We start from the raw sequence: 27,738 nt of genomic DNA on the forward strand, positions 1-27,738 counted from the left end.
GTATTACTCCGCACCTTTCATCCCAAATGCTCCATGTGCTATTTCCAAACATTCCTCTGCTTTGAATTACAGCTTGGGAAGAGACGTGTTGGCCGGTAAAGTGGGAGACAAATGGATGCTTTAAGGAAGGTGGTCACAAATCTCTTTAAGTCACTAATACTAGGGGAACGTTTGGCTGTTGTAACGCTACATCCAGAAAAAAACTCCTGGTTTTAATATGTATCCGGGGACCAGAAGGTGATGGCATTAAGGCCACGGACTTGACTTGTTAAATCATTTGTTCCATGGTTATCACATTTATTCATTTACAATACCCCTTTTTCATTTTTTTATTTATAGAATTTATGTGTCAGGCACCATTTCAGAACCAGGGATTTAAAAATAACTACAATAAAACTCTGGCTTTTCCCCCTCCAAAGGGAAGTGAGAAGCACTTGGTGAAGCAGAGAGGTCCCAATATAGCAAATCAAGCCTGTGTGTCTGTTCCATCATTGCGCAGGGACCTGATTGGCAGGTGCGTGTTGTGACTGTCGGCAGGGCCCCTCTCTGGCTGGGAGCGCCTGCCTTTGTTTCCCTGTGAGTAGAAGGCTTTCCCTGCGCCATGCCCTCTTAACTTATACTGCACTCCCGCGTCAGCACCCACAGGTCTTCTTTCCCCCTGAAGAAACTTGGGTTTACTTCATGGCTCTCCTTTCCCTTTCTGAAGCATAGAAACAAGGATGCCTGTTTCAAAGCCCTCTTTCCTAACGGGCTGTACCTACGCCTGCACTCACTGCCTCTACGTGGAGTCACATCTGAAAGGAACCGGGTGTCGCCCTGTGCAGGTCTGGTATTGTTATTAAGGAAGCGTGTGCTTATGGCATTGTGAATCCTCCCTAGACTAAATCCATTAATCCACGTCTGCATTCTTCACGTTCTGGTCTACTGCCTTCGTCATAAACATTTCATTCCCCTAAAAATTCCGATTTTTTATTTTTATTTTTAATTTGACCTAAAGCATAGAAAGTCGACAATAAAATAAAGGAAGCCTGCTTGCGTTATCAGCCCCCAGAAAAAACTAATGTGTGTGACAGAGTTTGTCTGGCTTGATTTGAGCTGGAAAACCACAAAGAGAAGAAAATTCTGTAGTCTGTCCAAGAAAGCTTTACCCTTCATTTTAGGGAGTACTAAGTACCTCAGATTTTGAAATACTACACACACACACACACACACACACACACACTTTTTAAAAGTCTGATATTTTGCTGCGTTCTTTAAATGTGTATCGATTGCTTTTCAACTCGTTCAAATTTAAAACTCGGATTCTGCTCTGCGCCAAGAGATTAGCCAGACATTCTTATATGTGAATGTAATGTTCACGGTATTTATCAGTAAAAAGCAGCATTCTGAAGGGAAGGCTTGGCTGCCCCAGACGGTGTTACATCAGCCTCTCTCCATGGCCCCGGGGAGCCCGAGGAGCACTCCCCAGTCTGTGGCCTGGAAACTCCCCCAAGTCATCTCCCCGTCCAACCAATGTCGTTTCCATGTGGAAAGTAGATTCTCCTATGGATACTCTTAGGGCCAAGAACTCAAGTTTCAAAAGAAGTCTCCATTAAGGAAGGTTAAGAAAAGAAAAAGCTGACATCTGAGCGAGTTGAAAGACAATCAGATAACAATACTTGGAAACGTGGCTGCCCGTCTCTAGAGAGAGAGTTGAGGATGCAAAGGAAAGACACTCAGGAAGCATGTCGCTTGCCTCCTCTACTGTGCGTGTGACCCAGACACCGAGCACATGGCTGCCCCTCATTGTGGCTACTAAGTGAAACACGAGTAAAGCATTTGTATTGTTTCTTTCACTGAAGCAGATTGGATGCGGGCTGTGTGGGGCGGGGTGTATGCTTACTTGTCAGACTGCATAGTTCCTTAGTCATTTTCAATGAAACCTCAGAGGAAATAAGGGCTAGTTCAACAGAGTGTTTATTTTGTATTTTCTAGTCAACAGAGAAATAGCTTTGTAGATACCTGCTGTTGCAAACGTTTGAGTGATGCCCACATCTTTAGAACATCTCAGCATCTTGATGGCTATTCATGTTTGGAGGCAAGTCCTGGAGAGGGAATTGGGGTATTTGCTAAATGTGCAGAAGATAGCCTGGACTCAATCTTTTTCATGAAATCTTGCTTTCAGTTTGTTTCATTTTCAATTATTCTTTTTTTCCTTAAAGGCAGAGTGACAGTGGCCAAGGGAAGTGTGATTACTGAGGCCTCTACCTGGTTAGGTTCATTGTAACTGGATTTTTCTCTCTAGTTGATTTATTGAACCCAGATTTTCAAAGCCTCCTATTTTAGCCTGTTTCATCTGCCTGATTGAATCGAGCCTTTCCAGTTGCTAAGATAGTCACCATAAGTATGTCTCAGCTAGTAGTACACTGGGAAATTTGTAACATTCAGGTATTCAAGGAAAACCACCTGGTTTGTGGCATTACCAATTTCCATAGTATAATCACCATAGGTGATTGCAAGCTATGGACATGGTACTACTGGACAAGGAGTTGGCAAGAGGTCCTGAGCAGGTGCCAGCTGCCTCTAGCAACCCCTAGTCCCCAGGCTGTGGTCGGCTGAAAATGCCCCTGAGGGTCAAACCCTGACCTTCTGCATCTCACTCAGGCTGACATCGGAAGACACTTGTTTTCTGCACCTTTTAAAATTAGTTCCCTAAGTTGAAGAGGGTGTGCCAATTACAGTGTGTGAAGGGTAACATAGAATCAAACCTCAGATTGCATTCATCCTCCTCCTTGAATATTGCTCAAAAAACCCCAAACACATATAAAATTTTCACTTTTTGTAGATATACTTTAACTCTTCTTGCCCTAACTGAATCTTCTCTTTATTTTCTTCATAATATGTATATAGGTGTGTTTGTATCCTGATTATTTTTACTTCTCTCCCAGTAAACTGTTAGAGCCATGTTCACTGCTAATATTCCCACCGCCTAAAATATATAAGGGCTTAATAAATATTTATTAAATAAATAACTTACTTTTAACTGTTTTCATGTAGGCTATTAAATTATGAGTCAAATGTATTTCCAGAACTAGAACAAATAATGTTAAAATTTGTATGGAATCACAAAAGACCCTGAATAGCCAAAGCATCTTGAGAAAGAAGAAAAAGTTGCAGGGATCACACTTCCTGATTTCAAATTATACCACAAATCTATAGTAATGAAAACAGTATGGTACCAGCACACATATGCCAGACAAATAGATAAATGAAATGGAATAGAGAGCCCAGTAATAAACCTACATTTATATGGTCTATTAATCTATAACAAAGGAAGGAAGAATATACAATGGGGAAAAATATAATTCTCTTCAATAAGTGGTGATAGGAAAGTGAACAGCTACATGCTGGACCACTTTCTTATACCATATACAAAAATAAACTCAAGTGGATTAATTACTTATATGTAAAACCAGATACCATAAAACTCTTAAAAGAAAACTTTTTGACATTTAAGACATATTTTGGGGGATATTTTTCCTTGGACAAGGACAACAAAAGCAAAAAGAAACCAATTGGATTACATCAAACTAAAAAGTTTTTGCACAGTGAAAAAAGCCATCAACAAAACCTGGCAGAAGATATACAGAATTAATAAAACTCAGTATCAAAAACAGTCCTATTTTAAAAATGGGCAGAGAACTTGAGTGGACATTTTTCCAAAGAAAACATACAGATAGCCAACAGACACATGAAAAGATGCTCAACCTCACTAATCATCAGGGAGTGCAAATCAAAACCACAATGAGATATTACCTCACACCTGTCACATTGGCTATTATCAAAAAGACAAGACATAACAAGTGTTGGTGTGGATGTGGAGAAAAGGGAATCTTTGTGCACTGTTGGTAGAAATGCAAATTGGTAAAGCCACTGTTAAAAACAGTATGGAGTTTTTTCAAAAGACTGAAAATAGAACTGTCATATGACTTGGCATTGCACTTCTGGGTATCTACCTGAAGAAAACAAAAACACTAATTCCAAAATATATATGCAACTCTCTGTTAATTGGAGCATTAGTTACAATAGCCAAGACATGGAAGCCACCTAAGTGTCCATCGATAGATGAGTGGATAAAGAAGATATGGTATATTTATACAATGGAATATTAGTCATGAAAAGAATAAAATGTTTCCATTTGCAACAACATGGATAGACCTAAAGAGTATTATGCTAAGTAAAAAACCTCAGGTAGAGAAGGACAAATAATGTATTTTCACTTATATGTGGAATCTAAAAAACAAAACAAACGAACAAAACAAGACAGAAATAGACTCATAGATATAGATAACAAATTGATGGTTACCAGAAGAGAGGGGTTGGGGAGGACAAAAATTGTAAAGGAAATTAAAAGGTATAAACTTCCAGTTATGAAATAAATAGGTAATAGGCATGTGATGTTCAGCACAGGTAATATAATCAATAGCATTATAGCTTTGTACCATGACAGATGGTTACTAGATTTAGCACAGTTATCACTTGTAATATATATAAATGTTGAGTAACTATGTTGTATACATAATCCTATATAATAAAGAGGTGATATGCAAATTGACCATCACTCCAACACAGAAGATGGCCACCCCCATATGGTCAAAGATGGCCACCCCATGTGGACACAAGATGGCCACCACAAGATGGCTGGCAGGGGAGGGCAGTTGTGGGCAGTTAGGGGTGACCAGGCCAACAGGGGAGGGCAGTTGGGAGGGACCAGGCCTGAAAGGGAGGGCAGTTGGGGGTGATCAGGCCTGCAGGGGAGGGCAGTTAGGGGTGACTGGGCCAGCAGGGGAGGGCAGTTAGGGGTGACCAGGCCTGCAGGGGAGGACAGTTAGGGGCTACCAGGCCAGCAGGGTAGGGCAGTTAAGGGTGACCAGGCCAGCAGGGGAGGGCAGTTGGGGCAATCAGGCTGGTAGGGGAGCAGTTAGGCGTCAATCAGGCTGGCAGGCAGAAGCAGTTAGGGGCAATCAGGCAGGCAGGCAGGTGAGCGGTTGGAAGCCAGCAGTCCTGGATTGTGAGAGGGATGTCCGACTGTACTCGAGGGATCCCAGATTGGAGAGGGTGCAGGCTGGGCTGAGGGACACCGGGCCTCTAGTACTTATATAATATTGTATGTCAGCTATACTTAAAAAAGAAATATATGAACCAAATGCCAAAATTTTAAATGTGTGACATATGGTGAGATGATATTTTTCTACATACATTAATATTTTATAATATATCACAGTTTATATTTTTTATTAATTGTATTAAAAATGAAAGACAACAAGTCACCTGGCCCTCCATGTAATAAATAGTTGTCTTTTGTCGAAACTTTATATTTGATTCACGTTCAGGGAAAACAAGAACTTAGCTGCTATGGCAAGTTTAAACTAAATATGCTTCATGAGTTTTTCTTAAAATTTCCAGCTATCAAAATGTCCGCCAGGGTTTTTTTATTTAATTTTTACAAGTGAACATCACTATTTGGCACATATTTCTGGCAGTGGGAAGTTTGCAGTGAGTGTAAAGAAAGCCACAAACCATATGAAGGACTATACAGCTGCATAAGATTCCCAAAGGGACATAAAAGTGAAAACCACCCTCACTCTGCAAAGCACAGCATCCTCCACGGAGTCCTGGCCAGTGCTCTAAAAATACTGGCAAATAAGAAAACCGAAATAGCTCTAATTTCTTCCTTTTCTCAAAAAAATATAAGTGCATTTTTACTGGAGAAAATACATTTGCCTGCTGAAAAACACAGGTTTGAACTGCAAGGGCCCACTTATATGCAGATTTTTTTAGTAAGTCCCTATAGATTTTTTAATCTGCGGCTGGAAGTCTGCGAGTGCAAAGGGCCAAATGTATGCATTCTACACCATGTTATATAGGGCACTTGAGCATCCCTGAGGGTCTTGCAACCAATTCCCCATTGATACCAAAGGGCAACTTAAGTTTTGGGAGAGTCAAAAGGTATATGTGGATGCAGATTTTCAACTGCTCAGGGATCTGCACCCCGACTCCTTTGTTGTTCAAGGGTCAATGGTACTGTTGTTTTTCAGACACCTTGCTGGTCAGCTTTGCACTCAGCACTCCTTTTCTGTGTGTTGTACAGCTGGGTCTGACAGCTTAGGAATTCTATTATTTTGGCTTCTGCAAAAATGACAGAATCCCTTACATGCAATTCATGTTCTCATATGCATTTTTAAGGGACAACCTCATAAACACCATTCTGAATACTTTTATAAGCTTAGTAAGCTCTTTGTGAAGGGCTTAAGTTTAAATGAATAGTTATTTATGGGTTTCACCTAAATACACATTCTATACCTTTCCTGTAAAATAATTTTAGGAGAGTTTTGGCAAACACATACTAAAAGGAAAAGTTTATATTACAACATGGATTAACTGAAACCTGCCACTAAGTATAATAATGTGCAAATTTAAAAGAGAAACTATTCAAAAGCTTATTTCTCTACACTTTCATACACACCTTTGTCGAAGTTGTGTGTGTGAGTGACAGTGCATGGAGAGGGGAAATTGGGTTGTGGTTGTTCTGCACATTTAAGGTTCTCATACTACCCGGTATCACCTACATGCAGCATTGTTCATTTAAAATGGTAGTTGAGAGCCTTGTATTAGTAGTGGCTACCAGTTATCTACCGGCTACTTTGTGCCAGACACTGCGCAGATGCTCTGAATACATCTTCATTGTTTTTGTGCGAAGCCACTGTCCATCCTTATTTTAAAGATGCCTTGACTAACTCTTAGACCTCAAGTGAGTGCCTGATGTTATAGTAGACCAGGACAAGTAGCAGAGTAGAGTTTCAAGGCCAAAGTTATTTTGCTGTGAGAGCAGAGTTATCGCGATTTGCCCTGCTGAATTTTCAGGCACGTCATTTTTATTTACTTTTTTTTATTTTTTTAAAAATATATTTTATTGATATTTTACAGAGAGGAAGGGAGAGGGATAGAGAGTTAGAAACATCGATGAGAGAGAAGCATCGATCAGCTGCCTCCTGCACACCTCCCACTGGGGATGTGCCCGCAACCAAGGTACATGCCCTTGACCGGAATCGAACCCGGGACCTTTCAGTCCGCAGGCCGACGCTCTATCCACTGAGCCAAACCGGTTTCGGCACAGGCACGTCATTTTTAATTTTGATAGAAAATGAACACCTTGAAGTAGAGGGAAATTAACACCATTGGTGTCATCTACTCAAAATAGCAAACTAGTTTAAGAAAGCAAACTAGTTTATGTAACATTGACACTTGACACTGAAATGTCAATAAAATGCTATATACATATTTTATACTTATAAAATAAAATGTGAAAAACTTATTAGAGAAAATAAATAAATATGAATTAAATATTAATTTATGAAGATGGCATAGCATATGAATCAAGAGAGCCAGGCCCTTGATGCCCACATTAGGGGGATTCTCTAACTGGTCTCCTTGTCTCATGCCTTTCTTCTGTGGGCTGTGCATGAATTGTCAGAACATGTGTCCCAAACCCGTTCCCCAAAGCTGAACACGACCCAGGTGGTTGCAGACTGTGATTAACCATTAGCACTTTCCAGTGATTTTCCACGTAAGCGATTTTCCTGTAGATCTTCATCTCATTAAATTTGTATCTCAAACTATAGCATGAAGTTCACATAACAAGGAGCAGGATTAAATAATAAGAACTTCAAGTAAACTAGAGAACTGGTGCATTCAAGAAGTATCCTATCTAATAAAAGAGTAACATGCAAATTAACCATCACTCCGCTACACCAACAAGCCATGCCCACGAGCCACGTCCCACAAGCCAATCAGGAGCGAGTATGCAAATTAACCCAACCAAGATGGCTGCGGCCACGAGAGAGCAGGAGGGAGGCTTGGGTTTCCCTGGTGATGGAGGAAGCCAAGCTTTCCGCACACCCTGGCTGGCCCAGGCCTGCACTCCATGCTACAAAGTTTCAATTATAGAAGATAAATAAATCCCAACAAAAATGGCTGCCACCAGGGAGCAAGCAGAAGGCTTGGCTCCGCTCCAGGCTACAAAGTTTCAATTGTAGAAGATAAATAAATCCCAGATACCAGGGCCTCCGCTTGGGTCGCTGGGGGGCGTGGCCGGCCAGCAAACCACCACAAGCCCCTCGCCCAGGCCGTCCCATGCCCTAAGGGAACCCCCACCCTGATCCGGGACACCCTTCAGGGCAAACCAGCTGGCCCCCACCCATGCACCAGGCCTCTATCCTATCTAATAAAAGAGTAATATGCAGATTGACCATCACTCCAACACACAAGATTGCTGCCCCCATGTGGTCAAAGATGGCTGCCCCCATGTGGACATAAGATGGCCACCACAAGATGACCAGCAGGGGAGATACCAGGCCTGCAAGGGAGGGCAGTTGTGGGCGATCAGGTCAGCAGGGAAGGGCAGTTGGGAGGGACCAGGCCTGCAAGGGAGGGCAGTTGGGGGCAATCAAGCCTGCAGGGGAGGGCAGTTAGGGGTGACCAGGCCGGCAGAGGAGGGAAGTTGGGGGTGACTGGGCCTGCTGGGAAGGGCAGTTGGGGGGGACCAGGCCTGCAGGGGAGGGCAGTTGGGGGGGACCAGGCCTGCAGGGGCGGGCAGTTAGGGGCAAACAGGCTGGCAGGGGAGCAGTTAGGCATCAATCAGGCTGGCAGGGGAGTGGTTAGGGGGTGATCAGGCTGGCACGCAGAAGCAGTTAGGGGCAATCAGGAAGGCAGGCAGGCGAGCAGTTGGGAGCCAGCAGTCCTGGATTGTGAGAGGGATGTCTGACTGCCCATTTAGGCCCGATCCCACCAGGCCTAAACGGGCAGTCGGACATCCCTCAAGGGGTCCCAGATTGGAGAGGGTGCAGGCTGGGCTGAGAGACACCCCCCACCCCCATGTACAAATTTCATGCACCGGGCCTCTAGTTTTTTTTTTAAAAGTCTGAAGTCAAGTTTAAGCAGTTTTGGGGGCATGTGTAATAAATCCTTATGAGACTATACAGGCAACTCCATTCATCTGGCTTCGACACAACTGAAATTATAGTTACCAGACGTGTCTTCTATAGTCCACATTTTTGAGAGACAGGAAACAAATTAACAAATGGATATTAGAGGTTTATTGTTTAAAGTAGATTTCAGAGCATATCATGGAGCCAGTTGATAGGCAGCTGAGAATTCCACACTTTTACAATAAATATTTATTCTTCATAATGAAGAACATGTCTGTACCCTTATGTATCTTCCAAACTGTCTAAAACAGATGGCTTTATTTGTACAATTTTGGTGTTCAAAAGAGTAACATATATGGATTGCACAGTAACTGCGTTTACCCAAGTAGGCAAGCACCCAGGATGCTTCTTCATGTACACATTGCTCACGTTCCTCACTTCCCAGCACTCTTTAAGGACAGAGCATAACCTGCCCATCCTCTGCTGCAAATATGGGCCACCAGCATTCTTCCTTGTCTGTTTCCTCTACTCGCAGGAACCTCTGCCTGCTCAGTCTTTTCCTCGCTTAGCCACTAAGGAATCTTTTAATATCCTTCCTCTCTGTGCCTTCAAACTCTGCTCACCACCAGCTTCCTTCTTTTTGGTTTATAAAGGCTGCCATAGTCTTAACCTGAAGAAACCACACCATCCTTTGGCCTGGCCTCTTCTACTAGCTCTCACTCTCACCTCCCACCTTCCTTCTCATCCCTCCCCATCTCAATGTGGCCTGGCTTTTAAAAAGAGAAGCCTGCCCCCCCTCCCTGCCCCTCCCCCCTCCCCCCTTCTGTAATTCCTGCCCTTCTATTTAGTTCTCAGCTCACTCATCCTTCACACTATACTTCCACTGAAACCTTTCTGGCACACCTTACCATTCTTCGCCAAAAAAGGTCTAAAATCCATGAATCCCCTCTTATTGAAGTTTGTTCAGAAAGGGACATCTTATGCAGAAAAGGCACAATGTCCACTTTCTGTTTGGTATGGGCCTTGTGTTTCTGGACTTGGAGGAATGCAGTGGGAAATGTGCTTTTATTTCTTTAAGGCTGGCTTGTTTGTTTGGTTTGCATGGGAGACATATGCATAGAACAATTCAATTGATCTACTTGTGAAAGTTCCTCTGAGATTTGTGAAAATAGATTGACTGGGTGTGTGTGTGTTTGAGCTTTTCTGTTCCAGTGTGTCTGTAGCTATTGTAGTGATAAGTTGGTAGAAAAAAAGCACCAGACTGCCAATCAGACCCAATCTTAAACCAAAAATTTTATGACCAATTATCTTTTAAAATATATTATTTGGTGAGAAAATTAATTATTTAGAATTTATATTTCATCTTAGAGTAATTTAAAAGTAATTTTTCAAAAGAAAACCTTTTAAATGTTGTAGCATCCTTCATTCATAGGGTATTGTATGTTTGTAAATAGACATGTTTAAAATTTGTAAATAGGCTTGTCCTAGTCACTACAAAAAGTCAATTGTGGTAAGTATTTTTTCAGACTGACCCTTATCAACTGAGATGATATCATAAAACATGCATTATGCTCATTCAAGTATTTCTGGAGTTGAGATATTTGGTTATTAAAGAATTCATGAGGATTAAAGAAACAAATATAATATTTGTTCCCACCTATTGTGGCAATAAACATGTAAATCAAACACCGAAAAGCTAAAATTAAAAATGTTCTACACATTTTATGTGTAATAGCAAAAATGTAGATATAATTTAGATATAAATTACTATGGATTTGCATTTGTTAAATTATGGAGCACTGTATGGGCATTACAATAATTATATGCCTATATTTATTGATATGGGAAGAATTACATTATATATCATTAAGTAATCAATGTAAGTTTCAAAATAGGATGACCACTGTTTTATATGTTCAAGTATGGATGTGAGAGCCTTAGTGTGTTTTAGAGGGTATTTATCCAAAAAATGTTTAAAATGTAAGTATAGCCCTGGCTGGTTTGGCTCAGTGGATAGAGTGTCGGCCTGTGGACCGAAGGGTCCTGGATTTGATTCTGGTCAGGGGGCACATGCCCAGGTTGCAGGCTTGATCCCCAGTGGGGGACATGTAGGAGGCAGCCGATCAGTGATTCTCTCTCATCATTGATGACAAATCTCATCTGGGAATTACGACTCAGAAAATTTTACAGGTCTCACAATTTAACCCAAAATGATGAAATTGTTCATTAACTAGGAAATTTGCATTACTTGGAAACGTATCATCCATTAGAGCAGCCGTTTCTGGAGTTTAAAAGATTTCAGCTACAATTCAACAGAAGTGCATCTTAATATTTGCAAAGTAAAATGTCACTATTGGTTGATTTTTCTCTTAGAAATTTCACATTATGTTCAACATTCAATGCCTGGTAAAATCTTGACTCTGATTGGATATGAAAATGTTTTCCTTCTAAGAGTTAAAAATAATGTAAATAAGGCTTCCACCAGAAAACTTGTAAGTGGCATAATTCCTGATATTTGAGTGTTTCGTCACCAATTTCTGTGCCAGGTTGCGTGTTCAACTGCTTGGCAGCCCCTACAATATATGAAAATACTTCCATTTTTTATAGGAATTTTCTGGCAAAAACCTACTAATTCCATGAATTATTAGTCCTTTTCTTCTAGTTATTTTGAAAAAAAAAAAAAAAACACTCAAAAAACCCAGATGTGCAGATCCAAGTTCCAGTGGCCCTCAACGTCTAAGACAGACTTGGTGTAAAAGTGTTCAATTAAAAGAAAATCTATGCCTCGTCTGACCAGTTTTACCACTGCAAACGTAGAGTAAAAATTGTTACCTTTTTTGTGTATTAGAATTTGAGTAACAGTTGATTGAAAGGATTATTGATAAAAGTAATCAACGAGGAAACATGAGAATAAAGCAAGCAACCAATTTACAACATAAAGATAGAAAGTTTTGCATTTTCAGTAACATTTATGAAAAAAAAATTATAAATGGAAAGGGACTTGTTGAAAACCACTTAAGGTTACATTAAAGCAAGAGAAAGACACAAGAGTGACTTGTCCAAGGAAATACAGATGACCAGAGGCAGAGCTGTTAGCACACAGATGCCTGGTGTCAAGTAACAGGCAAAGCCTTGTAATTTTATCTCTTTTTTTCACCCAAGGATATGTTTATTGATTTTTAGAGACAGAGGAAGGGAGAGATAGAGAGCAATGTGAAAGAGAAACAAGGATCGGCTGCCTCCTGCACGTGCCCTGACCCGGGATCAAACCCACAACCTTTTTGGTGTAAGTGATACCCCAACCAACTGAGCCACGGAGCCAGGGCCAAAGCCCTGTAATTTCAAACCACTACTACAGGAAAATTAGAACAAGGACAACATAATCAGCCCTGTTCTGTCATCTGCAGGTTACATATTGGTGCATGGCCTTCCCCCGCCTATGGGCATTTGTACAGTTGAGCTCCTGCTGGGCGTGCTGAGTATTAAACAACATTAACACAGGAAACTCATAGGTCCTAGATAAAAGGAAGGTGGTGGAAGAAGAAGTTTGATGACAGATAACTTCTCCTATAGGCACCCCCATATTCCAAAATTAATAATCAGACATAAAAATCCTTTGAAATTAAAAAAAAATTTAAATTTTAATATTGTAGCTAGATTGGGGCAAGAGGCAAATGTTAGGAAGGAGAATAGAAAAGGAAAATGAAGAAGGAAGAAAGGTCAACAATACCGGCCCCCAACATATGACAGAACAAGGAGTAAAGAAGTCAAGAGCATTGGCTCTGGTGTCCTGACTCTCTACCCCAGCGGTTCTCAACTTTTTAATGCCGTGACCCTTTAATACAGTTCCTCATGTTGTGGTGACCCCCAACCATAAAATTATTTTCGTTACTACTTCATAACTGTAATTTTGCTACTGTTAATGAATCGTAATGTAAATATCTGTGTTTTTTGATGGTCTTAGGCTCTATAGCAGCGGTTCTAGGTTGAGAACCGCTAGCAGGGTCGCCTAAGACAATCAGAAAACACAGATATTACATTATGATTCATAACAGTAGCAAAATTACAGTTATGAAGTAGCAACGAAAATAATTTTATGGTTGGGGGTCACCACAACATGAGGAACTGTATTAAAGGGTCACAGCATTAGAAAGGTTGAGAACCACTGCTCTACTCGGAGTTTTCCACCTGCAAAGGGCACATGATAATAGTCCTGACTTCATGGAGCATTTGGAAGGATTATATTAGCTAATAGACAGGAAGTTAGCATGAACTGTAAGCTGTTTTTATTGCCATGTCAATTTGGGGGAGAATGTTCACTTTTGATAAAAGAAATATGGTTAAAATCATCGTTGTCTCATAACTGGAGTGACAGGAAAGGCAAGGGCATCAGGAGCACCTGGAACAGACAGGGATGCCATCTGGAGCCCCTCCTCTCTCTCCAGGCTACCTCTGCTCAGGGGTCCCCTCTTTCCTCTGACACAGCTTTCTCCATGTGGCGGAAACAGGGCCAACTTTGTGAATATCCTCAGGGCTGGGCACTCATGATCTTGGCTCTCTGGTAGGCCAGCAGAGAGAGCGTCCTGGGAGTTAGGTCATTCAGCTGGGAAAGGGTCAATTCTGGCCTGAACTAGCCTATCATGTGCCCTTCCTGATCCTTGTGGCCTGGGAGACAAGGTGCTGTGAGGAGTGGCCAGCCTGCCCTGCCTCTATAGCCAGTGAGGGAGAGGTAATATGAGGAGCCTCCATAGAAGCTCATCGGCCTGGGAAAAGGAGTTCCCAAAGAAAGGAAGTTTCCATCTGTAACTTCTTTCTGTGATGGGAAGAAGGGAGCACGGAGCTGACAGAAGCTGATAGGTAGATGGGATGCAGAAGGGAGGGAGTGAATAGGGAGAGAGCGAGACTGGACAGATGGAGCTTTGCTCATTTTGTGAAGGAGCAAATGTTGATGCCTTGAGGAAGGAATGCCCTACACTTTGGCGTGGTAGTTCCCCTTGGAGTCCTGGGAATGTCAGTGCAAAGGGTAGTGTGTCCCCTTGTACACAGGGGATGGATACTGGAACTTGCTCCCTAGACTGCATGACATTCAGTCCACAGTTTGTTTCCAGCCTCTGATCTTTGTAATCCACCACAAAGATTTTAGTTCTGTTTTGGGGATGTCTGTGCTATGAAGGGCAATTTTTAAAAATGAAGAATCACAGTCATTTCTAACTGCATCTAAGACTGCAAAGGGAAAATCCCTCTTATGGGCTGTATCCATCTCTCTATGTTATATATTTTCCTTTTTGTCATTGTTGCTGTTGTTTGATTTTTCCTGAGGAATGTAATATGCTTTAGACTATACTCTAAATCTCATTTAAAAAGTGTTAAATCAAGAAAGTCTGCCAGCTCCCTCCCTTTGTTTTCTCTCCATGTTGGACTGCTCTGGCAAAGGAGAGTAATATTACCTTACCATGTAAAACATAGCTAATGGCTTTAAAAGAATTCCCCAGCAACTGAATAATGGGCTGCCAAAAATATTCTTGGTGCCAAAGGATCTGGATATGTCTGTTCCATTTATTGTGCGTTTCTCCTTTCATCATGACTAAGTGCTCACAAAAGACATAAAGACTTAACCCTCTAGGGTATGTGCCGTTTGAGGGCAGAAACCATATTTTAATATATTCAGTCCAGTACCTAACATATTGCGATGGTTATCAGATTATCAATAGCAAGCAATGATGGATGCCTGTAGTACATAGGATGCTCAAATTATCAATTAAATTGATTTCTAGTGACTAGAATAAAGTTGTTTCATTCTCTGTATTATGCTTGATTGGGTGGCTTTAATGTTTATTCTAAGGATTTCTGGAAGTCTTGCACCAAACACTTATAACTTATTCTGCCTGCATGAATAAGTTTACCTTTCTCTGCAATAAGATAGAACCTATTTCTTAATTAAAGCATCATGTTTTAAAAGCCTGACAGTGCAGTATAGCAAAGTCATTTATTTTTGTTTTACTTTGATAATAAATCTAGTCAATTAAAAAGAGGTTTTCTAAAAATTTTGCTTAAAATTAATTTAGGAATATACTGAATAAAATCTAGGGATATGCAAATGTAGAAAAATTTAAAAGGTGCTTTGTTTCTCACTGAAAGAAAGAAACTTCAAGAAAAGTAGCATCTAAGCCCACTCCCCACCCTTCTCCTGGAGCCTTCCCACTTGGTCTGTGCTCAGAATGTCTGGTTCTCACTTGGCAGGAGACTCAACCTCTCCTGCTTCTTAATTTGGGCCAGGCAGTTGCCAGCTGCCCTGGAATACAATGTGATTTCTGAGTCAGGTATGTATTCTTTGCCAGTCTCTTAATTGCTAGGCTCTTAGGGGACTAGAATAATGATCTTCAAAGAAACCCTGAAATAGAGATTCTTAATTGTTTCACATGTGACTCACAGGATAGATAACATTCATATGGGGTACACTCACCTGGGTTCAGAGCCATGAGAAAATCTTGAGTTGATTAACTAAAATTCCATTTCATTTACTCCTGTTCAGCAAAGTGTATTGGAATTCAGTTAGATAAGAGTGACTTGATCCAAGCAGATAAACCTGCATCTGCTTTAAATTTGTGTGTGTGTGTGTGTGTGTGTATGTGTGTTTGTCTAATTCGTATCTGATATTTAGTCCTTTATCATTTATGAATAATTATCTAAAATGCTCTATCATAACCAAGGAGTATGGGGAAGCAGCATGCTTGTGCTCTCTTGGGACTGGTTGAGTCCTCAAAAAGGAAACTGCTACTGCATCTTTCCAGAAAGTCTGTCTTATGTTTAGGAGACACTGAGTGGCCACCTGATGATAAAGCCTGTGAGGCAGAGTTCTCAAGAAAGACACATAAGCACCATCCTAGTTCATTGTGACTTTAGGAAAAGAAGCAGGGTAGCTTTTCAGCTGCCCCTGGAGACCAGTGCTAAATCTGCCACTTCCTGTTTACAGAACTAAATTGTACAGAAAGGCAGTAATTATCTGCTGTGATTATCAAGCAACTAGTACAAAGCACAACATAGAAATTTAGGAATGGGTGTTTACTTGAAATAGTAACTGAAATTAAAATATTTTTGCAACTGACTGACATGAAAATGTAAAACTATGGGTTAAGCACAAACCCTTAATTTTTATATAAAAATATTTTTTATACTCAGCTGTGTTTTGTGGAGTTGGATATACTACTCTTCAAATCATGCCACTTAAAATAGCATTTCTTCATTCAGGATATTTCTGGTTAAAATATTTAGCTTAAAACATTAAATGTTAATCCTGTGTTTCAACATTAGTGAGATAGAGGCATGGGGTATAATGAGCTGGAAATTCAGAATGTTGTTTGGGGAAGAAAAAGTTTTACTCCACCCTTTCAGGTTCCCTGGCTGGTCTAATGAGCATAATATAAATTAACAGGAGAAAAACCAATTTAACTTAATAAGTATGGGCATTCCAAAGATATGAGGCTCCCAGATAGGCAATTAGTATAGGCCTGAGAGTTCACAGGGTAGGAAAGCCATTCATGGGGACCAGGGAAAAGAAAATGTCAGTTAAGCAAATGCAGAGAAATCTTTCCTATGTAAAAAGAAGTTCTCTTTGGTCTAGCTCTTTTTCTGGTGTAGGCACCTGTATCTAAACTATTTTAGGCAGTTAAGGGGGAGGTAAAAGAAAAACTTCCTGTATCCTCTGTTTCTTACAAATAATCAGCCTAAAATAATCCTCATGATAAAGAGACACATTTTGGGGTGGCAAATTTTGCTCCCCTACTGTGTCCTCTAGCTTTCAATATGCTACACAAAAGTAAAAGTTGAATTTTAGAGAGTACAGGTTACAATAAACTGTTTAATTATTTTTGTCAGGAGAGTTTTGCTCATATTATTCTGAACCAAACGCAGATATTTAGAGAATGAGTTAGTGGGCTACTGCCTTACCACAGGTAAGTGAGGTACAGATTTGTCCTATTAACTCCGGATGTAGAATGCTCTCTAAAAGGCCATTTGGAGACTAGAAGAAAGCAGTGATGCATCCTAGGGGAAACAAAGTCTCCACTTAAATTTAAAACAAATTTCAAATTTTAAAACAAATGCCTAGCAGAGTGTGCAAAAAAACCACAAAAAACAAAAACAGGACAAAGCTATCAGAATACTTGATGTGCACTAATTATGGTCCTTTCTTCTCTTGCAGGCTCAACGTGGGAAAAGACATTTCGGCAGATTGGCTTTGAAAGGTAAGCAGGGTTTAGCATGTCTCCACTTTTAGCGTACTAATGTCCTATTTTACTCTAAGTACTTTATGGATTATAAATCAGTGGTATTGCTACCACTACTTCAGTAAGTGAGTAAGTTTGTGCCATTGAGTAAGCCATCATTTTGCTCCTTGAGACTTGGTTTCTTTATAAAGTAGAGCTTTGCATTATAAAATCTTTGATACAGAGTGAACTTGATTAAATGGAGCAACTTTTTTGAAAACACTTCTTAAACTGCAAAACATTATAAAAGGTAAGTTGTACAGTTAGAGAATTAGGAATTTGAGTCTACTTTCTTATAGCTTATTCACCTCATCTGTTAGTTCTATAGTTTCTGTGCAGAGAAATTTATATTTATATTGATGTCTTTCCAATTATGAAAATGATTAGATATTAGCTCTAAGTGAAAGGTTGAGATCACATCACTCCTAAGCATTTCTGTTGTCAGTGGAAATTGGGCTGATTGCAAAGAAAGAATTCCAAACACCCACGCATGGAGATTGTGGTGTGGCCTGGTTTGTTTCTATGTAATATCAAAAGAGTTTTCTTCCTGGCTTCCCAAGGTCCCATGGCTGTCTGTGCTTTCATGGAAAAAGGACAACCATGTCTTCAACAAGGCCAAGGCCAGTGCCCACAGTTTCTGCTTCATAGTCCTTCAGAGCCTACACAATCTGCCAAGGGCCCCAGTGGCCACTAGAGCTGCATGGTCGGTGCTCCTGGGCTGGAGAACATACAGTCCAAAGGCTGAGAGTGCAGATCACTGAGCGAGGGAGAATGAGCTTCTTTTTCCACCTGGAATTATGTACTCTCAGGCTTGGGAGGAACCAGAAGCTTTTTCAAAACAACCAATCAGCTTCCCAAAGTGTGTGTGCTTATATTGGCTTCACCCCGCCCCCCCCCCCCCCCAGCCAATGATTTTTTTCCATGTTAGACTGACAGGCCGTTATGTTTAAGTACCGCCCCCTTGTGATATTGCTCAGGTCCTTATTTCCTCCTGCCTAGTTTCAATGACTAAGATTTTTACACTGAACCACGCTGAATTCTTGAATTATAGGTCTCTTCTGTTTTGTGTTGTTTCATTGTTTCTATTCCTATATCTCTGAGGACAGTCCCAAATCTCAAGTTTTATTGGCTGTTCTCATATTATGAATATTTTAAATAAATCCAGACAGTATAAACTCCATATTATAGTGCCTCCCTAAAATTTGTATGTTTCCAAATAGATGTACAAGTAAAAATATTATTAAGGAATCTATTAAGTGATATGTTTTAAACTGTCATCTCAGTTTGGTGATTATCATGATTTTTAGATATTATGCCAAAATGTCATCCTGTGACTTTCCATGTTGCCCCATGTTTTCTCATTTAAGGGCAGAGAGAATTCTCTGCATTGCATCAACTCTCTTAAAATACAGAGCAGATATTGATCTGTGGGGTTATGGTGCAATTATTGTTGCAAAGACTGTATTAAGCAGTGCTGTCAAATATGGCTCTGCTGTTTTTCTTCTCAAGTTTAACGTCTTCTTTACCTTAAAGGGAATTTCAATTATATCTTAAATGAAGCTATCTGGTTCTTCAGAGCAGTTGTAAGGGATATTGATCCTTTCATCGCTATGTCCTTTGAAGTTTGCTAGCAGATTATTTTAAAGTGGCCACATCTAAAGGAAATGCAGTGACTGAGTCAGCTAAAGCTTCACCACTTTCTGCAAGGATAGAAAGCAAAGATGTCCTCTGTTGTACATTTTGTAACCGAAAGGAAGACCGAGGGATCTGCCCTCCCCCTCTCCTTGCAGTAATGCTTGCCATGAGATGGTGTTTAGCTATTCACTTTCTGGAAACTTAGTGATTATATGCATTGCTTCAGAATAAATACACCTTGTCACAATTTATGTGACTGAATTCATGAAGTAGGTTATGTTCACCTTGAAAAAAATCATCCTAGTCCCCAGCGGGGTATATCAGGAATTTATAGAGGAAGGATATCAATTCCTATATCTTTGTTGTTGCCACTTCTAACATCCCCACCCCCTCCTGGTGCTCCAATATTAATATCTACACAACAAAAGAAGAAGCAATTGTATTGTGTTATTTTGTTTTTATTATAGAGAAAAATATCTGTGTCTAACATATTTTTATTTCAATTAGAAAGCTTCACCTTCTGTGCAGATTTTCTAAGCTTATGAGTATAAATATTTCCAAATCATATTCATTAATCGTGGTTAAGGCAATGCAGGTGGGCATTGCTTTGTAAATGCATCAGTACTCAGTATGTTCTGAACAAGTGTGTCCGCTAGGGAATGGCCCAATTTTCAGTGTTTTTTTTTTTTTCCTCATTCGTGCGAAATCTGATGAGGAGGCTGGACAACTCTGCAGAGCAGCCTCTACATGGTGTGATACCGTTTGGCTTCTGTCACACTTCTGTCTCAACATGATGTTTCTGAGTTTGCCTGAGGGTGGAAGGAGAGGTGGGAGAATTGTACCCTGATTCTTGTTTCCACCTTGCAGTGGCAGCTCACAGTTCCTGACCCATAGCAAGTCACCTTGCTAATTTGTAGGGAGGGAGAGGTGTCACTCTGCCATGCATGCAGGAAGGGGCAAGAAGTAGAATATCAGAAAGCTGTAGTAGTATCTATTACTTAAGCTTTGAGGAAGGCCTGAACGTGGTTTTCTCTTTCCAGAGCTACACTTTGCATCTGAGACAAAATGTGTCAGCAAGTACATAGATAGGCTTATGCATAGTCACCTGCCACCAGAAATAAAAGTTTCTGCTTTCTGGGAAATTTTATTGCTGCCTACTTAAAAATAACAATCTTTTACTGATCTCTCATCCATTTGTAGTTAAAAAGCAATGAAGTTATTCCTAATAAATCTATATAAGCAGCACAGTACCTCAGATTACATCATTGTTAACATTATTGTACCTGATTCTATTTGATACTCTACTTGGATTGTGGAATGAAATATCTTGCCCCTTTGAAGAATAAGTTAAAATATAAATCACCCTGAAAACAGCCTGCTCTGGGGAAACACAAATACTCCTAGGACCACCCTCCTACCCCCGGCCCCCGCCCCCGCCCCCGCCCCCGCCACCTTATGTAGACATAATTCAAAAGGCGTGGCCTTGTCTTTAGGGGACTGAGAAGCTTTCCACAGCCTATCTGTTGTTGGGCTTATCTCCCTGCATCTATATTATGGGGAGCTGCCCCCCATGCTTCAAGCTTTAGACATAATTGCCTTTGTCAAAACTTTCCGGATGACTTACTTCTAGGATCCCACCTCTTCTTGTCACATCTTTTTACATTTTTCTGTTCTGGTACTGGACATATGGTATTGAAGCTTTCCTCCCTTGTTTCTACTCCTTTGGGGCTGTGTTGATCCCCTGGTGCCCTGACACTGCCTGGCATGTGCTAGCTAATCAGACGTTTGGTGGGTGCTTGACTGAATCCTTGGTGGGGCACGTACTCAGATATGGTTGGAGTGTGCTTGTGAAAGAGTGGGCCTCTGAGGAAGGCAAGAGCCCAGGGCCCACCATCTTTTCATCATCACGCTGCAGCCGCTGGTAGGAGGATGGGCCGTTGTAGCCGGAGCTGGCTCAGCCTTGACAGTGTAGGGAGGAAGACACGGCACTACTCTGTGTCAGTGGGAACAATTGTTTAATACAATGACCCTCGTATCAACAATAAAGTCTTCCCCAATCTCTTCTCAAACTACTGAGTCTAATGTTCTGAGTTTGACACCAGCTACTCCCTATGACAGGATCCCTGCGGGATCAAGAACCTGATGAGGAGGTCTAGACCAGAATCAAACCTGGGACCCTTTGGCCCACAGGCTGACGCTCTATCCACTGAGCCAAACTGGCTAGGGCCATAATCTTGAATGTACTTGTTAGTGTCTTACAGGGTGGGGCAACAGTAGATGTGCATTGTGAGTACACAAAACACAGAGTTTATTCTTGTATTATTATTTATTAATGATTGTATTCTTTTCTATGTGAACAACTATAAACCTACTTTTGCCCCACCCTGTATGTTGGACCAATGCTTCTGAGAGCAGGGCATATGTCTTACCATCTTTTGATCTCTAGTGCCAGCCCAGGGATTGGCAAATAATAGGCATTTAATAAATGTTTGATAAATAAATGGCATTTTAAATAAATATTGCTGTGTCATTTCTCTTGTTGGCCCAGCCCCTACTTTCATCGAATATGCTTTTTTTTTTTTTTTTGGATAAATTTTAGTTTCTATTGGCCTTCTTATTTGGAGGATGAATAGATTCCTTGGGAAATTTAAGGCCGATTATTAAATAATTGTATATCCTCCAGCTTTATGTATAATTCACAAGCTGTGTAATTGAAATGCATGCTGTCTTTTTAGGTAATGTTATATAAAGTGTAGAGAAATAATGAAAAAGCTATACTCCAACAATGCTTTTGTGATATACTTTCCTGTATGAAATCTTATGTCTGAGAAATAAGATGGTTAATAGAAACCAATTGTGATAGAAACAAAGATATTCATTTCTATAGTTATTGCTATGTTTTTCTGAAGTTTTTAAGTTAAGGTTATGAGTCTGTAGCATATATATATTGAATATATATTCATTTAGATCAAGACAAGTATTTCTTTATATTGCCTCTCTGAGAAGTATACAGAAAGGAAAAAATAAAACATTACCACAAATTTCACCATTACTATAATCTTGTGGTTTATGAAGTTAAATAAAGGAAATCTTAGTTGGGATTTAGTAATGTGTTGTCAGACTTGTAGTTTATAAGTCTACAGTATTTTTGCATGTGGTGGTGCACAGTGCAGGTTTTTTATTTAATGATTTCCCCAGTTGTTGTGTTGGCTTCCTGAAAGCCGAGCTTCTAAATGCTTTAATTCTTTCAGACTGCATATGAATATTCCTGGAAATGTTAGCAAGCTACTTTGAAATTATGATATAAAATGTTTGTCACAGTCATTTATATTCAGGAATTGACTAGAGGAAAAGAATGTTTCTGTATTTTGGTGTTTAGAATTAAGCCCAATTTATTTGTTTATTCATTCATTTGAACATTTTCAAACCTCCACCTGGTGCCCACTCCTGGGCTAGATTTGGGTCTTCAAAGAACATGACAGGGGGAAGAAACATGGATTTGTGAAAAACTTATCACTGTTGGCCTCTCTGCTGAATATTTTGATTATCTGGTTAATTTAATTCTGCCAACATTCCAAAATCTGGATCTGCTGACTCATGGTGGGCTAGCTAACAACCTCATACCTCAGTGACTTCCAAGACCAAAGATTCATTTCTTGCTCATATTAAATAGCAGCTGCAAGGGCTGTGGATTGATGGGGGCTCTTCTCTAAGTGCTTTCTCCTTTGTGGGTCCATGCTGAAATGGAGCCTTTCCTTGGTATGAGCCTTTCTTGTGGTTGGGAAATTTTGCTATGGCCAAGGCAGGCAATGGTTCTCAGGTTCTCAGTGCGTTTGCTCAGATGGGACACATGCCACTTCTGCTTACTTTCAGTTGCCTAAGCAGGTCACATGGCCAACTCCAAGGTCTATGGGTAGAAAAGCATGCTTCCCTCATGGGGTGCACTGTGAGTCACATAGGAATGGCCAGAGATGTATACTATTGTTACAGGAAAGGAGAGCATCTAGCTGGAAGAAGGGACAACATACATCACAGTATACCATCCCCATTTTACAAATGACCAAGGCAAAATCAGAGTTCTAAGTATTTTATTCAAAATCATACAGCTAGTGAATGTCAAAGGCAAGATGTGAACTCAGTTTTATGTGACTGTACCTTCCATTTATTCACAATTCACCATGTAAACATTTATGATGCTTTATGTCAATAGGCATTTGTTGAACAGACATTATTATAAACTAGAGGGCCAGTGCGCAAAATTTGTGCACTGTAAGGGTCCCTAGTGGCTGCCGGCCGGGTACTTCCTCCCTTCCCTTGGCTGCCTGCCGCTGCCGCTGCCGCTGCCACTGCCACTACTGCTGGCTGGACCTCCTGCTGCCACCACCACCGCTGGCTGGGGCCTCTCTCCCTTCCCCCAGCCAGCCCCACCCCCTGGTCAAACTCCTGGACAAACTCCCAGTTGAGGGGACAATTTGCATACTACACTTTTATTATAGAGTATATGCTGGAGGCTGGAGGAAGGATAATAGGGAGACGTGGCCTTGGTCTTATAGAAGATACCAGTATCTTAAACATAGTGAGTCCCATGCTACCATTTTCTGCAATTATTTTAAAATATTTCTTGAGTAGCTATTATGTACAAGGTGCCATTATAATGGCATATACAATACAGACCTGGAGGAGTTAAAAGACAGGTCCATGTGCATGTGTGTGGTGGGGTGGGGAGGTGTTGAGATGAGGTCTGCTATTACAAAATACTACAGACTGGATGGCTTAAACAACACACATGTATTACTCACAGTTCTAGAAGCCAAAAAGTCTAAGATCAAAGCACTAGTGATTCATTGTCTAGTCAGTAATTGCTTCTTGGATGATAGATGACCATTTCTACTGTGGTCTCTCCAGTTCTCTCAGGAGAGCTCTTGGGGGTCCCTTTCACAAGGGCACTAATTCCATCATGAGGGCTCCACCCTCATGACCTACTCATTTCCCAAAGGCTTCACCCCCCTAATACCATTACGTGAGGGATTAGGATTTCAATATAATTTTGAGGGGACAAAAACATCAGTCCATAACAAGTGTCCATAACTTCCACACCACCAGAAGAAAAGTGAGAAGTTCTTATAGCTAAGGCTTTTACCTCTATGTGATATCATGTAATCACTACTCATTAAACTTTTTTCATACAATAGATCAAATTAGCTGTTTTGTTTGATTTTCCAAAATATCTGTGTATACTTAAAAAGCTAGAGATTAATATATGTATGTGTGTGTGTGACAAAAGTAGGTGATTTACATTTCTTTTGCTGTTGAGATCTATACCCTGGACTTTGGCTTCTAACTTGAAAAGTAATTAGTTTGACCTTTTTTATTCAAGCACATTTAGTATCATTTAATAAGTGCTTGGTGAAGAGATCTGTTTTTCTTCTAGAAAAAAAATGATGCAATCTTTCTTTAAACTTCTCTTTCTTTCAAAATATGACTGGATGAAAAGATGTTCTGATTTGTAACCTTCATCTTTTGCTAAGTTTTTTCATTATAACTAATACAAACTGTTTGAGTTCCTGAATGATAAAGATCAGGTTAACTCAGTGGTTAACTTGGCACCTTGCTCTATACAAAATTAGAGGTAACAGCAGGAATGTTTCAGATTTCATTAGTGACATGACCAAATGAATTGTAGAATATATCGCTTAATGTCTAGACAGCATGATTAATAATAGACAGGAAATTCATGCTGTTTGATGTGGAGGTAAAATTTGGATGTTGAGTCCATAACATGGTATGTTTTGGAGAATTGTACTAATGATCAGATACTCTTAAGTGTAAGGTTCAGATTTCTTATTTGTTCTGCATCTTACTTACAAGTGTAAAATAAGCTCTTTCAAAGCTCTAACTACTACAGAATGTCTTTGCCACAGCTTAAACAACTTAACTAGGGACCAAGACATTATTGCTTAAACAAAGCCACAGTTTCTATTAGGCATATTTTATAGGTACTGTTTGATTTTTTTCCATCAGGATCCCTGAAAATGCATCATCCTAAATGAACAAAGTGAAAACATTTCCTTCTTGTTCCTTTCTTCATAATCTATCTCTATACGGGCACCCAAACCTGTCTAAATTTATAGAGAATCTTTGCAATAGCAATTAGCATATTGCACCATTTCTATAGCCCAGTAGTTTGATTCACATAGCCAATGAATAAAGAAGATTCAGAGAAATTAAGTAACTTCTTTACATACTAGACATCCGGTGCACAAAATTTGTGCATGAGTGCGGTCCCTAGGCCTGGCTAGCAATGGAAGCGCGAGCATCTGGTGTGGAAGGGCAGGTCTCAGCTGACCTCTGGGCCCTGGGCAGCACCTGGGCCCCAGGGTCCCCGTGCACCTCCCTCTGCCTCAATCATCAGGCCCCTGCCCGGCTCTCTCAGCACCTGGGAGCCAGGCAGTGGCCCTGTCACCCTGCACCACTGCTGGTCGCCATCTGCCGGGCGATCGGGCCCTGCTTGCACCCGCCTTGGCCTGGTGCCACCCATTCACCTGCTCCACCATTCCATCACGACCCTGCTCTCCTTGGGGCCCATCTGGGTGGGCAGTGCCTCCACTGCCACCCACTGCTAGAGCTGCGTCACCTATACCCGCCATGTTCCGCACTGCCCCCTGGTGGTCAGCGCACATCATAGTGAGTGGTGGAACTCCCAGTCGAGGGGACAGTTTGCATATTAGGCTTTTATTACATAGGATGATCGGGTGGCAGTGAGGTCTTTCTGATTGCAAAGTCTACACTCCTCCTTGTTAATTGCTGCAGACATCGCGAAGGTCTCCATACATCATGTGCAATCCTGTTGCTAGAGTGGTGATTCTGCATAAATATCATTGATTGTGTTCTCTGCCCCCCCTTTCCTTGCCTCAAGTTCTTACATTCCTCATGCTAAAGGGACCCAGGGAAGCTTTGATTGGACAGGAGTCCCCAGCTCCATATGCCTGTGTGAACCTTCTGCCCCTCCTCTTGGCTCACTCCTGGACCGCACTGATTTACACACTCAGGAAACTCTTCCCTTCCTCTGAAAGGCTCTCCACTTCTCTTTGCTGCACACATCCTGCAATCATTCCTTAGGGGTAGGCACACCTGCCTTGGGAATCTCAGATGGCTTCTGCCTTAGTTTACTGCCCTATTCCAACTTTTCCATATTTATTTTTTGCTAGACAGTAAAACGAAAAGTATTTTTACTAAAACACAGTTATAATGAAATCATTCACTTATCTATTGAATATTTCTAAGTCTCCAACCTAATATTCAAAACTTTTCCAAATTCAGTCCCCACCCACATATTCAGTCAAGTTGACTCTCAGTCACTCCTTCCTTCTGCATACATTTTAAGTTTGCTGAACATGGAAGTCTGAATGCAGCCACACTTTCCAGCCTCCCTCTCTATCTAGAACACCCATTGTGTCATGCACTATTGTCAAAATCTTGGCATTCATAGGTGTCTCCCTTGCATCAGTTCACCCCATTCTGACACCTCTCCATCCTGATTACACATACAATTTCTCTTAGGTAAAACTTTTACCTTCCAGATAGTATTCATGGCAAAACAGAGTACTATATTTATGAATGAGGGCTTAGCAGGATGCCTTATGCAAAGTAGACACAGAACACTTGTTGCACTGAATTTCATGGACAGTGTATAAGCTAGAACTGTATCTACAAGATGTCTCATCTCTACTGGTATAACTAAGGACATGCAGAGCTCGCATCAGCCTATAGGAATACCATTCTATAGCAGGGAAAGCTTTAAAGACAGAATATTTTATGAAGATTGACATTATTTTCTTCCTATGGAAGAGGGAGGATACTTTAAATACTAAATCATTTTATTGCATAAAAGAGTTATTGCTCTCACTTCCGAAGGACCATATCAAATAATTATAATTTGTTGGTAACAGATTGTATTTTACCTTGACCATAAAAGCACCATTTTAGAAGTCATCCATGTACGTTGGAACATGTGTTTAAAGTCATTAGAAGTGGAAAAAACTAAATATAATTCTAGCAGCGCATACATTAGTGCTCATGGCTGTTGGAGTAAGCAGTGATGTTTAGTATTTTTAGTTTTTCACATGAGAGCCTTAGCACTTGGGAATCAATACTACACCATCCTGTTGCAATGAATTAGGAGAGTGGCTCATCTTATCCTGAGAGGTTGAGATTTTTTTTTTTCCTGCAGAAGAACATACCAGAGAACCACATAATTTTGGCCCTGTTCCCCCCACTACTCTTGGGGTGCAGTAGAGGGTGAACAGAAGCAAACAACATTAACTGTCTCCTCAAACATGAGGCGAGGTGGTAACAAACACAGCAGAGAAATGAACTAGCATTACATATCTCTACCCTCATCTCTTGAGCAGGGTGTCATTTGCTGAGCGATTGGTAAATGCTGATCATTTACCAAGTCATTATACAGAGTAAATGAGAGCCATCAGAGAGGCCTCTGGAGGAGCTTCAAATGGCTTACACGGGATGCTGTTCATTGACCCACTTGCCATAAACAGAGAGGAAATTGTTTTCACTTGGTCATCATGAGAAATGTGTGGGTTTGAAGTCCTCTCTGCACTCTGCTCTGACCAGTGAAATATATTTACTTACAAAGCCACACAGATAATCGAATTCCATGCTGGAATGAATGCAATTTCAGTGAGTTTGCTAGTCTTTTGCATCAGAACAATAGTGGATATAGATGGCCTTCTGAGGAGGATAAGCGTCATCTTATCCTAAGAAATCCGAAACCCAGTGCTCAGGTTTTGCCCCTAATTGTTGGGTGGTCACCAGCACTTTCTGGAAAATAGGTGTTTAATTTCTTGAAGAAAAAT

The 27,738-nt window shown here is 40.7% G+C and overlaps 1 protein-coding gene across 4 annotated transcripts in view; it reads left to right on the forward strand.

Annotated features, from left to right (window-relative positions):
• PIEZO2 (piezo type mechanosensitive ion channel component 2) overlaps nucleotides 1–27,738 on the forward strand; it is a 348,935-nt gene that overhangs the window by 162,836 nt on the left and 158,361 nt on the right. For all 4 annotated transcript variants that reach the window (XM_080684987.1, XM_080684989.1, XM_080684988.1 and 1 more), the window contains exon 4: nucleotides 17,167–17,209. In XM_080684987.1, the coding sequence (XP_080541113.1) occupies nucleotides 17,167–17,209 (43 nt within the window). The remainder of the gene's footprint in view (nucleotides 1–17,166; nucleotides 17,210–27,738) is intronic.

This window comes from Plecotus auritus, assembly GCF_963455305.1.
Source record: "Plecotus auritus genome assembly, chromosome: 8".
NCBI lineage: Eukaryota > Metazoa > Chordata > Mammalia > Chiroptera > Vespertilionidae > Plecotus > Plecotus auritus.